A 13,628-nucleotide genomic window follows, 5' to 3' on the forward strand; every position below is an offset into this window, starting at 1 on the left:
GTCTCTCTCTGCACGTTGTCTGTGGGAGGATGTCCATTCCCATCGACCTTATAGGAGAGGGTCACAGGAGTCTCGGGCTCCTGGCCACTTCACAGTGTCAGGTTGGGGTTCCACTGCTCTGCAGGCTTCCTGCTACACTGATAAAGTCAACGCCATCAAAAGCGGAAGCACAGCAAACAGTAGAGTGACTAATATCACTAAGAAGCAGTGAGTTTTGAGTAGTTCTTCAAATATATGGATACTTCTATTTTGAGAATATTCTTTACTTTGAACAATACTTTAAAAGTGTGTGTGTGTGTGTGTGTGTGTGTGTGTGTGTGTGTGTGTGTGTGCACCCATGCTACACTGTTATACTGACAGACAACATCCTGTCTCCAGATGCTAGGAATGCATTAGAAGAGATGTTCATATACCTCGTATAGGTCCTAAGGTTGAACATAAATCATGAGAGGACTCCGCAGAGCACGTCATGCCTAAGGCTCTTTCCTGATGTCAACACGCTGCTCAGGAACTGGGGAGAGAAAGCGGGGCCCCTTGTGTCTGCTTTATAATTCCGCATCCATCTGCAGCAGATGCTGAAAGCTTGTCTTGTGTTTGCAGAGTCACAGTGACAGCGATGTGCAACATGGACTTCAGCAGGTTCCCCCTGGACACGCAGACCTGCTCCCTGGAAATTGAAAGCTGTGAGTAGACACAGCCTGATGCCAGCACGTCTAAACACCTCTCTCAGTAGCAGGTGACAGTTCTCTCGGGGGGAACTCTGCTCTGCTCTTCCTGCCTTTCACCTCCTGGGATCAGGCTCTCCCAGAGGTCCTGGGATCATCTCCTGTACCTACAGCCTGCTGGTTGAAAATGCTAGTCACCTCTCTAAAACACCTTCACAGACTAGTATCTGCTTGGACACCTGTGTACCACACGCAAGCTCTCCTGTCACACCGCCGAGGCTTAGGGAGCTCCTGGAAGAACAGGAGATGCTGCTGGAAGCTCTAAGAAGTTTCACCTCAGCTGCAGTTGTACAATTGAGCTCAGTGGCCTCACCAGAAGGGGGCATGGTGGGCATGTGGCCGACTCTGAGCGGGTGATGGCCACAGTCATTGCCTCCTTATTTTGAGGAAGTGGGCACAATTGGCCTGAGGAGAAGCCCCTTCACAGATGTTGCCTGAGAGTGAGTTATGGCCTGGCCATCAAGAGATAGAAGAGAAGAAAGAACTGATTGGGTCCAGTATATAAAGCCGAGTCTTGGCAAGCTGAAGTCTTGCCAGTACTCTCTACCCTACCAACAGCACCATTATTTGGGTTAACCCAGTGGTTGCCGCTGGATTGTGGGGTGAGGCTTTTTGTAGGAACCATGAGCCTTTAAGCTTCAGAGCCTTGGCCTGAGTTTTGAGAAACTCAGAAGAATTTTGAGTTGTGTCCCTTATCATTTAAATTGCACTTTGCTATCTTACCACAACCCTAGTCGCCTGTGTGAGGGCTGGGGATGCAGAGGCCACACAGCCCCACTGGCAGGCCTGGCTTGCCTGGCGCCCCGGGCCTGACCCTGCCTCTCGTCTTCCCAGATGCCTACACGGAGGATGACCTCATGCTCTACTGGAAAAAAGGCAATGACTCCTTAAAGACAGACGAGAGGATCTCGCTCTCTCAGTTCCTCATTCAGGAATTCCACACCACGACCAAGCTAGCCTTCTACAGCAGCACAGGTGAGCCCGGGCCATGAGAGCCAAGGAGGGGCACGTTGGCTGGATGCTTCAGGGTCTGTTTAAGAACTGTGTGGTTTGGTTGTCACATCAAGAGAACAAAGCTTTGAAACAGAAGGCCAGTGTCCTAAAGGACGTCTAATGGGTGGTATGCATCAGGTAGGGGTGACTTGATTGCCTTGACACACAGTCTCACTCCTTTATCCATGCTGCTCTCAACACATTATACACCATGTGCCAGGCTGGTGAACTCACCGCACACTACACATCCAGGCTGGTGAACTCACCGCACACTATACATCCAGGCTGGTGAACTCACCGCACACTATACATCCAGGCTGGTGAACTCACTGCACACTATACATCCAGGCTGGTGAACTCACCACATGCTACACATCCAGGCTGGTGAACTCATTGTACACTGTGTGGCTAGACTGGCCCTCTGACTCAGTATCAGCAGTGCTGGGGTTATAGGGGTGCTCCAAGACCACTAGCTTTGTATGCAATATTTGATCTGCCAATGTATCAGAGATAATTGCCTAGGAAATGTTAGTAAAGGCTCAGAGGTAAGCCATGTGAGGAGGCCTGTGCTGGGAACAGCTAAGTGCTAACAGTCACCATTTCTTGCTTCTATTTTGACAAAAGGTTTTGCACTTTTTTCTTGCTGGAATCCACCTTGTAAGTACATCCTGGCCTTCCTGTTACATTACCAATCCAGCTTAGTGTGGCAGTTCAACTCACCCCTGCATCATTTACCTGGATGCTCTGGGTCTCAGTCTTCTGAGAGTCCCTCCAGCATCACTTGGTGGTCCCGTGCAATGCTCGCACTGCGAAGACCAGGTCCTGAGTTATAGCCGCCAAGTCCCCACCTATTCTCAGTCCTGGGCCCCCTCCTCCCACCATCCTTACACACGGCCCTTTCCATGAACAAACACAAAGGCAGAGAAAAGCATAGTGGATCAGTGATGGTTCCTCCATGCCTAGATAAAACACTGTGTTTACCTCTTTAAAAAAACATTTCTTCCCATAAAGAGATCTTGAAAGGAAGCCAGGCATGAGGTGTCCACCATTGTCCCAGCTCTTGCCAGGTAGAGGCACGAAGATCAGGAGTTCAAGGCCTTTATCAGCTACTTAGGAAATTTGTGACTGCTCTGGGCAATTTAAAACCCCATCTCAAAAGAAAAGAAATCGGACAGAAATAAAGGGGTTTGTTGGCCACTGCCTCTCTTCACTATGCACACAAACCACACAGGGCTGCTGTTCAAGAAGGCTTCTGCTCCAGAGCGTCTGGGTTACGGCTTAGGATCTAGAGTGAGAGAGGGAGGAAAAGAGGGGGGGAGGAAGAGAAGGGAGGGAAGGGAGGAGAAGGGGGGCAGGAGGAGAAGAGGGGGGGAGAGGGGAGAGGGGATCAAGCTTAGGGTCCTGTGTGCACTAGTCAAGGACTCTACCCTATATTTGAACTTCTAAGAAGCTCCCGTGTAACAGTGAGGCTGATGGGCCCTAGGCCATATTTTGAGAAACAAGACTTTAAATGACTTTCTCAGGGGTTCCCTTTGTGTTTATGAAGGGGAAAAAGATCCCTTGTAGTGGGTTCACACAAGTGGTGAGGGTCAGCAGGTGTCACTGCCACTGTTTGCTTGTTTGTTTTTGTTGTTGTTTTGAACTCTGCCTTCCAGTGGGAGGTCTATTGTTTTCTGTAGGAGGCAAGGAGCGGTTCCATGCTCTCTTCTTCCTTTGTCCCCAGGCTGGTACAACCGTCTGTACATTAATTTCACGTTGCGTCGCCACATCTTCTTCTTCTTGCTCCAAACCTACTTCCCTGCTACCCTGATGGTCATGCTGTCCTGGGTGTCCTTCTGGATCGACCGCAGAGCTGTGCCAGCCAGAGTCCCCTTAGGTAAGGACTATCTCAAGGCTATGTTACAGCTGTTTGGAAATGTAGGCCGTCCCTTCCGTCTTTCTCAGGAAGGTCCTCCACCGTTCTCCACAGTATAGCTTGGAAATGTTTCAAGGATTGATTCAAGTAGCATCCCACGATCTAAATGTTGCCACCTGGAAATCTGTCCAGTCCCCAATGCTTGTCCATCCAAGCAACTCAGAGGACGGGGTTCCCAGACTTTGGGTGATTTGTGTAATGTGTTCTATAACAGTGTTGGGGACGATAGGCCATATGGCCAATGTTCAGCCATCTTGTCCAAGTCTGCACCTTTAAGTCTCTGTCTTTCCCAAAGTTTGCCTTTCACCAGAAACTAGCTGACCCTGTTGTGGGTCAGCAGTTAGACTAAAGACAGATAGAGATGGAGCGACCCTGTTGTGAGTCCAGCAGTTAGACTAAAGACAGATAGAGATGGAGCGACCCTGTTGTGAGTCTAGCAGTTAGACTAAAGACAGATAGAGAGGAAGCGACCTTGTTGTGAGTCAACAGTTAGACTAAAGCTAGATGAAGACAAAGCAAGATGCCCTGTGTGGCAGGACATCATGACCCTGCCTGGAATTCCCTGTGTTTTGAGAAAAGCCTGCAGCTCGGTTGCTATAGCAATATGCTTCCCTGCCTTCTGACTTATAAAAGCTGCTGCCTGACTGATAAAGTTGAGAGCTTGAACAATCAGACTTGCTCTCCTTCCTTGTGTTTTGCATTTCTCACCAGGTGACCTCCCTCCAGAGTTTTAGTCAAACCCCGCAGGTCGGGGCATAACAGTGTTTCTCAATGCGTGCCACAGGGGAGCTTTGCAATAGAATCCTTGGGGGATTGTTAAAAATGAAAAGTCTGCAGTCGAATCCCCGTGTAAGGAGCTGTATTTTGTTATTGCTCTTTGGCGTGTCACGACAGGGTTTCCCTGTGTAGCTCTGGCTGTTCTGGAAACTCACTCAGTAGGCCAGGCTGGCCTCAAACTCAGAGATCCGCCTGCCCCTGCTTTCGAGTGCTGGGATCAAAGGTGTGCGCCACCCCCGCTCAGACAGGACCTGCATTTTTAATCCACTTCCTTTCTGATCACCTTGCCAGCTCTCCCTAAACTTTGAGCCCACTTAGTCATAGGCACTGCTGCTGCTCAGAAGCTCAGGCTACAGGTGACAGGGTGACCCACCAGGCTTCAATGAAATGGCTTGGAGTTGGCCCTTAGGATGACCCTAATCCTCTGTGATTTGATGTTTTCCAAGCAAATGTTCTGAGCTTAATTTGAAATCCTGGGCAGTTTCCCACGGACAGATGCCCTGCTCTCTAGCAGTTAGCTGCCACTGCAACAGCTACTGTGCTAAATACACGTGTGCTTTCATACTAAAATCTGCCTCCTATAAATAAAAATGATCCTGGTAGAGCTGTTGTCAAGGTAGGCGCTTAGGGTACTTCCGCCGGATAGGCACACAGGCCCGCCATGGGGTGGGTGAAGAGAGGGACCCTGGATTATAGGAACTTCATGACACAAAAGGACACGGTGTTGGGGGTAAACGTCGCGCTTTCCCTCACCACTGCTTGCTTGTACCTCCTTTCTTTAAACAATTGAAAGAAATACCTTCCTGCTGAAATGTCTGGAGCTTTCTGCAGAAAGGATGTGGTTTGGTGCTGTACTGGAGGTGCCAGATGTACAGAGAAGGAAGTGCAGCTGAGGGGCAGAGGAACCGGAAGAGATTTGTGATAGTGGGCTCTTGAAGGGCAGGAGGATGTTCGCTGGAAGAGAGAAGGTACCGACTCTGTAGGCCAAGGGAGAGTGAAAGGCAGGGCCGCAGAGAGACAAGGCCTGCAGTGTCTGGGGAAAGCCAGTGTATGCTGATTTCTCACCGTTTACGGCAGGCATCACAACCGTGCTGACGATGTCCACCATCATCACCGGCGTGAACGCCTCCATGCCCCGAGTGTCCTACATCAAGGCCGTGGACATCTACCTCTGGGTCAGCTTCGTGTTTGTGTTCCTCTCGGTGCTGGAGTACGCGGCTGTCAACTACCTGACCACAGTGCAGGAGCGGAAGGAACGGAAGCTACGTGAGAAGGTGACTTTACCATGACACAGCCTGGGCTAGCCTTGGGACTGTGGGCAGGTCCACCCCTCCCCGTAAAATGCAGCTGCTCATTTCTCCTCAGCCTATTCCCAGCCATGGTCAAGAGCAAACGGAATGATGTATGCTCTAATACTTGACATTACATCCTTCATTCCGTGAAGAAATTCCTTCAGCATCTACATCGCAGCAGCCACTAAACCAAATTAAAACACAGTCCATTCACTTGTGGTTGTGTTCAGAGTTTGGTGCAGTTGCTCTCAACCTGTGGGTCGTGACCCCTGTGGGGATTGACCTTTTCATAGGGGTCACCTAAGGCCATCCTGCATATGAGATATTTACATTACAGGTCATAACCATAGCAAAAGTGCAGCTAGGAAGTAGCAAGGAAAATAATGTTATGGTTGGGGGCCAGCACGGCATGAAGAACTGTATTAAAGGCAGTAGCACAGCATCAGGAAGGGTGAGAACCACTGATTTAGTGAGAAAAATCCCAGCTGGGAAAGAAATGATAAGTTAACATTGTAGAATGTATTATTAACAAATATGGAGGTGGCCTAAGAGACCCCGCCAGGGGCAGCCATAGTCTGTGCTGGGAGACTTCTCTTCATAATGACCTCATTTCTCCCATCAGTTCTTAAGTTATCTTTCCCCCAACCCTCCCTTTTTCCTCAGAGCCTGCAACTCAGAGCCACTCTCTTCCAGCAAAGCCTCTCCTTTTACTATTCCCACAGAGCTGTCTTTCAAGCCCCATCCTCAGGACTGACACCAAATAACGTCATCCGTAAACATTTTTTAATCGAGGGTTCGGTGCCAGGTGTGGTGTCCACAACCTGTAATCCAGCTGCCCAGGGGCTGAAGTGGGAAGTTGTAATTGGAGGCCATCCAGGGCAACTAGCAAGACTGTCTGAAAATGAAAAATGGAGAAAGGTGTAGCTCAGGAGAGTGCTCTTGTCTAACATATGCAAGGTCCTCAGTTTGTCCCCACTGTCCCTAAGGGAGGTGTGGCTTGAGCTCAGGGCTTATGACCCCATGAAGGACAGGGCCTAGCCATTGCTGGTCTTGTTGGTCTCTGGTGCAACAGTGTGCTCTTTCCTACAAGTTACCATGTAGACGCTAGTTCAACACCCAGTTCCCATCACCTCCCATGACCCCCAGGCTGCTTAGGTAAGCTCTCCGATACAGCTGTTTTTGGATGTTTGTAGCTAAGTCATTATTTTTCTTATCTTTTACTCCAAACGGAGACTACCAGATGCTAGAGAGAAACACTCTTCCTACACGGTGCTTCTGCAGGCTTCTGAGAGACAGTGTTCAGCTCACATGCCCGTATGTGTGTTCACAGATCTCCTGCAACTGTGGGCTGCCCCAACCCCGAGCAGTGATGCTGGACGGCAGCTACAGTGACGGGGAGGTGAACGACCTGGGTGGCTACATGCCTGAGAACGGGGAGAAGCCTGACAGGATGATGGTGCAGCTGACCCTGGCCTCCGAGAGGGGCTCTCCTCAGAGGAAAAGCCAGAGAGGCAGCTACGTGAGCATGAGGATCAACACCCACGCCATCGATAAATACTCCAGGATCATTTTCCCAGCCGCGTACATTTTATTCAATCTGATATACTGGTCAATTTTCTCCTAGATGCCTGTAATTCTGTAAATGTCACCTTCTTCACAGTTTGCGTGCACTGCATGCAGATATTGCTGTAAAAATGAAAATAATGGTTTCAAACCATCCCAGTAACCACCTGGGTTTTCACTGTCCCTTCTTCAGCTGCCCAAAGCTGCACTGACAACACACCTTTTCTCTGCATTTATTAAGCATCAGCAGTATACACAACATTATACTAGGTGTTGCAGGCATTTGTCATGATAGCAACTGATATTAGCTGTTCCTAGATCCCAGGGAGAGCGCAGAGGCCACGTAGGACACGCTGCAGTTCAGTGCTGGCCCCGGCTGCTGCTCACTGGAGGGCTTCCTTCGTTGGAGGCACTGCATTCATTAGACTAGGTAGAAGTGGGGAGTACCTAAATAAAACTCCTCTGCGTGGAGCCCACAGACACACAGACCGCTTCTGAGGAGAGGCCATGCTTCAGTCTGCCCCTGCGTCTGCTCTGCATCCGCCAGAGGTAGAAAAGGCAGAGGCAGAAAAGCTCCCAGGGCCTCTCTTTACAAGCCGTAAGTTGTCCCTGTAGAAGAAATGCTCTTTAGGTTGCTGACGTTTTGCTGCCAGAGAAACTTTGGAGGTTCTCTATGTATGCACTTCTGCATGTGTGCATCTTGTCTGTTCTGTGGAGGTGACTAAGGCAGAGAACTGTGTTCCTTCCTCTGCTTTGTAGTCACCGTCTCCTGCCTCTCCACCATGGAGCAGTTGTCTCCTTCAAAATCAAGGCTTTTCTCAAAGACATCGTATTGTCACCAAGGATCGTGAAGAGGTAGTAATTTCTTCTGAATAATAATAAGCATTTCAAGGAAACTTGGGGCTGCTAGTAGCTCATGAGAAGGAGAAACACACAATTTTTTTTTTTAAAAAGAGAAAACAACATTACAAAGCAAAAGAAACAGACATCTTCCCTTCCATTCAGCGAGTGGCAGCACTGTGCAGGAGGCACTAGCGAGCGGTTATCATCCAGACTGAGCATCCATGGATCAGACGAGCTGGCCCAGTGGCAGCTGATGTCAGTCATGGGGTGTAATTTGATATATTATTTTTAAATAGAAGCCTTCATGTTATCTATCTAGAAGATATATAACAAGCCAAACCAAACTTGCCCAAACTGTATTTAACAGTATGACACTTTCTGCAGGCCACATCTGTCACTCAGAGAGACACCTTGTCACCACCTACCACATCCTGGCAGCCAGTAGCCACTAACCAACTTAACTAAGTCAAGGCCCATCTAATTGTGGTTATGTTTAAAGTTTGGTGAGAGAATCCCAGCAGAGAAATTCATGATAATTTAACATGGTGGAACATATTGTTAATAAATATGGCGGTGGTCTAAGAGACCCCTCCGGGGACAACCATCTTCTGTGCTAGGTAACTTCCCCTCATATATGTCCTTATATCTCCATTCATTTCAAAGTTAACTTGATGGCTCAGACTAAATAATATCATATACATGACTATGCTTTATTCTGATTTTAAAAAGAACTATTTGCAAATTCCTACTTACAAGACAATCTCTTCATTTCCCCCAATAAAAGCTCATCAAAATCTTTTTTTCAAACTCAAATAGTAAACTTAGAGGGATAACTTAAATAACTGATTATCATTGGTAGTTAAAATGACTATTGATTTTGCCAAGCATGGTTTACACATGCACTTGGGAAGCAGAAGTGGAAGGAGCTGGAGTTCAAAGCCAGTCTTGGCTCTATAGCATCCCGGAGGCCAGCCTGAGCTGTGTGAGGTTTAAAAAGATTGCGTTTTTCATTTTTATTTTATGAAACAATTACCATTAAAGTCAACACCTTTGCCACTGTCTTCTTCCTCACCACTAGAGCCACTGAGCTGTCTACAGAGCATGCAACTAACCCTCTACCTACTGTCTGGGATACTCCACTCTGTGAGCCAGCGTGTAGAATGCTCTACTAGTCTGCTAACCTGCTATCTCAGAGACTGAAGACATGGATGGCTTAATCAACAGACATTTATTTTCTCACAGTTGTAGAGACTGATGTCCAAGGTCAAGGTGCTGGCACATGTGGTTTCCCCAGAGGCCTCTCTTCCTGACTTTGCTATGGCTACTTTCTTGATGCACTCCTTGCCTTCTTCTCTCTGTATCCACCTACGCCTAAATCCCTTTCTCCCCCGTTATATCGGATCAGGGTCCACATCCATGGCCTCATTTAACCTTAGTTACTTCTTTAAAAGCCTTGACTCCAAACCATTCGTTTTTGTAGCAATCTCCTCCAGGTTGGAATACTTCATCTTGGAGGGGGGCTCCTTAGGACTTAGGATGTGCTGAAAGAAGCCGATGACCCTCCATCACACAGGGAAGAAGTTCATTCAGGTTAAGCTCAGGAAGCAAATGACTCAAAAGTTTCAGGAAATCCTTGAAACGAACTAGATAAACTATCAGCCTCTACCAAGTTCATATAAGCAATAAGAACTGCTGAGAACCACTTTCAGGCAACCCAAGCTGTCTGGAAGACGCAAAGAGCAGCCAAGCTGCCTGAAGGGGACAGTTTCCAACCCATCCAGCTGCCTGTCAGTCACGCAGTGAGCTTTAGATTTCCAGCTATTGTGATGAGGTGGGTTTAAAATGTTGAGGCATCTGTCTTGAGTCATTCCTGTTCCTCTAAATAACCCCAATAAAGCTCATTGGTTCACTAAGTTGGACTTTTGGTCTTTCATTGATTTCTTATATGGAGTGAGTACATGTTTGTTCACATACGCACAGGAACAGGGTCACACAACGCAATCACGTACATTCCATAACACATGCCCGTGGAAGTTTATTTGCATCACAGTCCATCTAATACTATACAAACAGCTGTACTATATTATTTAGGGAATGACAAGAAACAAAATCTGGGTACTGGAGAGAGTTCAACGGGTAAGAGCACCACTGCTCAAATGTGAGGAATTGGGTTGAAATCATTAGCACCCCTCCAGAAAGCTGTGTGTGGCCACGTGCATGTCCTCAATCCCAGTGGTGTGGTGTGGTGTGGTGTGTGTGTGTGTGTGTGTGTGTGTGTGTGTGTGTGTGTGTGTGTAACAGGGTGGAGAGAGGAGGACTTCTAGGGCTTGCTGGCCACTAGCCACACTCTAATTTCAGAAAGAAACTTTGACTCAAAAGAACGCATGGACAGTAATGGAGCAGGACACCTGATTTCTCCTCCAGTCTTTATGAGTGCACGTACAAGAAGTGAAGCCACCCCACATGTATGTATATACCCCACACACATACTCACACACAGAAAAAGGTGCCTGCACATGTTCAATACGAATGCGTGTTATTACAGATATATTCGGATTTAAAGTAGTTGAATGTATATACGCAGAACCTGTAGGTGTGAAGGCCCTGTCACATTTGGGGATACGCAACAGGAATCCATTCAAACTGAACTTGCCACCTTCTGTTTTGGAGTCTCTTGCTGAACTTCAGGCTTGGTTTTGGTTAGGCTGGCTGATAGGGAGGGCCTGGGTTTTCCTGTCTCTAGGCCCAGCACTGGGGTTACATGCAGCACCGCCATGCTCAGTTTTTCTATAGGTTCTGGGAATCTGAACTCAGGACCTCATGCTTGCAGCAGTCAACTACCCACTGAGTTATCTCTTCACCCCCCCAAATTCTCTTTTCCCCTTTATTGAAAATAGACTCTTTTCACAAGCAATATACCCTGATTACCGTTTCCTCTCCCTCTACTCTTCCCAGTTCTTCCCCACCCCCTCTACTTCCCTTTCCCTCTAGATCCAACCAACCAAAGATAACAAAATAAAATATACTAAGATAAAACAAATACCATCACATCAAGGTTGGACAAGGCATCCAAACAGAAGAAAGAGAGCCCAAGAGCAGAGACAAGAATCAGAGACCACTTTTTCACACACTGTGGAGTCCCATAAAAATACTAGGCTAAAAGCTGTAACGTACACACAGAGTACCAGGTGCAGACCCAGCTAGGCCCCGTGCTTGCTGCTTCTGTCTCTGGAGTTCCTATGACCCTTGCTTAGTTGATTTAGAGGGCCTGCTCTCCTGGTGTCCTCCACCCCCTCTCGCTCTTAACGTCTTTCTGCCTCCTCTTCTGTGGGGTTCCCTGAGCTCTGATGGGAGGGATTTGATGGAGACACTCCATTTAGAGATGTGTGTTCCAAGATCTCTCTCTGCATAGTGTCTCGCTGTGGTTCTTGGTAGTGCCTGCTCCCATCTGCTACAGGAGGAAGCTTCTCTAATGATGGCTGAGCAAAGTGGTGATCTATGAGTATAGCAGAATGACATTAGGAGTCATTTCATTGTTACTTTCTTTCTTTCTTTTTTTTAAAAGACCAGTAGTATTTATCCTAGGTCTCTGGGCTATATACTCTCTGGTTCTTGATCACCCAAGCAGTGTTGGGTATGGGTTCCATCTCAAGGAGTGGGCCTTAAGTTAAATCAGACATTGCTGGTTACTCCCACAAGCTCAGTGCCACCATCACCCTAACGTATCTAGCAAGCAAGACAGATCGTAGGCTAAAGGTTTTGTGACTGGGTAGTGTTTCCCTTTCTCTTTGGGTAGCCTACAGAGACCCCCTCCCTCAGCAAAGGCACTAGAACTAGCAGTGAAGGCTCCACGTAGGCACCAGTTCAACTGCTCCATGTTCAATGAGTTGTGTGGGTAATGTCCTCAGCAATGGTGTCCCCACTGTCAGTTTGCAGAAAGCAACTTATTGTCTTGGCAACACCTTGGGTTGTTTGTGGATTTCCATAGGACCTCCTTGGTCAACAACCCAATTGAATGTAAACTAGTCCCTTGTTTGGTGACAAGAGATGGTGAGTCAAAACCCTGTCTCCCCCATTATTAGGCAACCTCTTTAGATTGCCTTTACCTAGTTAGGAAGGTTCCACTGCACTGTTTCCATACCCCCTCTCAAAGGCCCCTCAAGTCCAGCTATCTCTCCCCGCATTCTTTCCCTCAACTTTTTTTCCCTTCCTTTCCCCACCCGATCCTCCCATTCCTGTCTGTGCCCTGCCAGTACACCCATAAATATGAGGATTTATGTCTGTGCCTTCAGTTTTATTCCACTGATCAAGATGTTTGTTTTTATGCCAATACCTTGCTGGTTTTTATTACTATACAAATAAATTAAAAAGTACAACTTGAAATCAAGAGTGATGAGACCTCCGATAGGTTTGTTGTTGTTCAAGATTGTTTTAGCTATTCTGGGTTTTTTGTTTTTCCACATGAGTTTGAGAATTGTCCTTTCAAGGTCTGTGAAGAATTCTGTTGGAATTTTGATGGAAATTGTATTGAATTCGTAGACAGCTTTTGGTAGGATGGCCATTTTTACTGTACTAATTTTATCAATCCATGAACATGGGCAATTTTTCCATCTTCTGATATCTTTTTCAATTTCTTTCTTCAAAGACTCCAAGTTTTTATCACACAAGACTTTCACTTGGTTGGCTATACAAGATATTTTGTATTATTTGATGCTATAGTGAAATGTGTTGTTTCCCTGGTTTCTTTCTCAGTTTGTCATTTGTATATAGGATTTTTATGAGTAAATTTTGTATCCAGCTATTTTGCTGAAAGTGTTTATTAGCTGTAAGAGTTCCTTGGTGGAATTATTAGGGTCACATATGTTTACTGTCATATATACCATCTGCAAATAAAGATACTTTGACTTATTCCTTTCCAATCTGTATAATCTTGATCTCTTTCAGCTGTCTTATTGCTCTAGCTAAGACTTCAAGTGCCATATCGAGTGGGCATAGACAGAATGCCTTGTTCATGATCTTAGTGAAACTGATTGGAGTTTCTCTACACTTAAGTTGATGTTGGCTATGGGCTTGCTGTAAATTGCTTTTAATCATGTCCCTTGTATCCTTAATCTCTCCAAGACTTTTGTCAAAGGTCTTTCCTGCATCTAGTGATCATGTGGGTTTTTTTTCTTTGAGTTGGTTTATATGGTGGATTGAATTTATTGATTTTTGTATAATGAACCATCTCTGCATTTCTAGGATGAAGCCTACTTCATTATTGTGGATGATCTTTTTGATGTGTTTTTGGATTTGGTTTGCAAGCATTTTACTGAGATTTTTACATCTATGTTCATAAGGGAAATTGGTTTGTAATTCTCTTTCTCTGTTGGGTATTTATGTGGCTTGGGTAGGAGGAGGGTATCTGTGGTCTCATAAAATGAATTGGGAAATGTTCTGTTTCCATCTTATAGACTAATCTGAAGAGTACTGGTAGTAGCTCTTTGAAAGTCTGATAGAATTTAAAAAACTGGGCTTTTT

General features: G+C 46.5%; 2 protein-coding genes across 10 annotated transcripts in view; one reads left to right on the forward strand and one right to left on the reverse strand.

Moving 5' to 3' along the window:
- The window catches only part of LOC311598040 (gamma-aminobutyric acid receptor subunit rho-1), a 56,920-nt gene extending 49,535 nt beyond the window's left edge, over window positions 1-7,385 (forward strand). For all 7 annotated transcript variants that reach the window (XM_084782834.1, XM_084782835.1, XM_084782831.1 and 4 more), the window contains 5 exons: window positions 601-683; window positions 1,560-1,700; window positions 3,442-3,594; window positions 5,488-5,684; window positions 7,033-7,385. In XM_084782834.1, coding sequence (XP_084638960.1) covers window positions 601-683; window positions 1,560-1,700; window positions 3,442-3,594; window positions 5,488-5,684; window positions 7,033-7,326 — 868 coding nt within the window. In that variant the 3' untranslated portion in view covers window positions 7,327-7,385. The remainder of the gene's footprint in view (window positions 1-600; window positions 684-1,559; window positions 1,701-3,441; window positions 3,595-5,487; window positions 5,685-7,032) is intronic.
- Window positions 2,916-13,628, reverse strand: part of PM20D2 (peptidase M20 domain containing 2) — a 39,928-nt gene continuing 29,215 nt past the window's right edge. The window contains exon 8 of one of the 3 annotated variants that reach the window (XM_084782887.1): window positions 2,916-3,003. The gene's annotated coding sequence lies outside the window, so the exon portion shown is untranslated. Of the gene's footprint in view, window positions 3,004-6,579; window positions 6,598-7,270; window positions 7,389-13,628 lie in introns of those variants that run through there. The other 2 variants (XM_084782889.1, XM_084782888.1) reach the window with 2 other exon arrangements.

Source organism: Acomys minous (assembly GCF_964271855.1).
Source record: "Acomys minous genome assembly, chromosome: 1".
Taxonomy (NCBI): Eukaryota; Metazoa; Chordata; class Mammalia; order Rodentia; family Muridae; genus Acomys; species Acomys minous.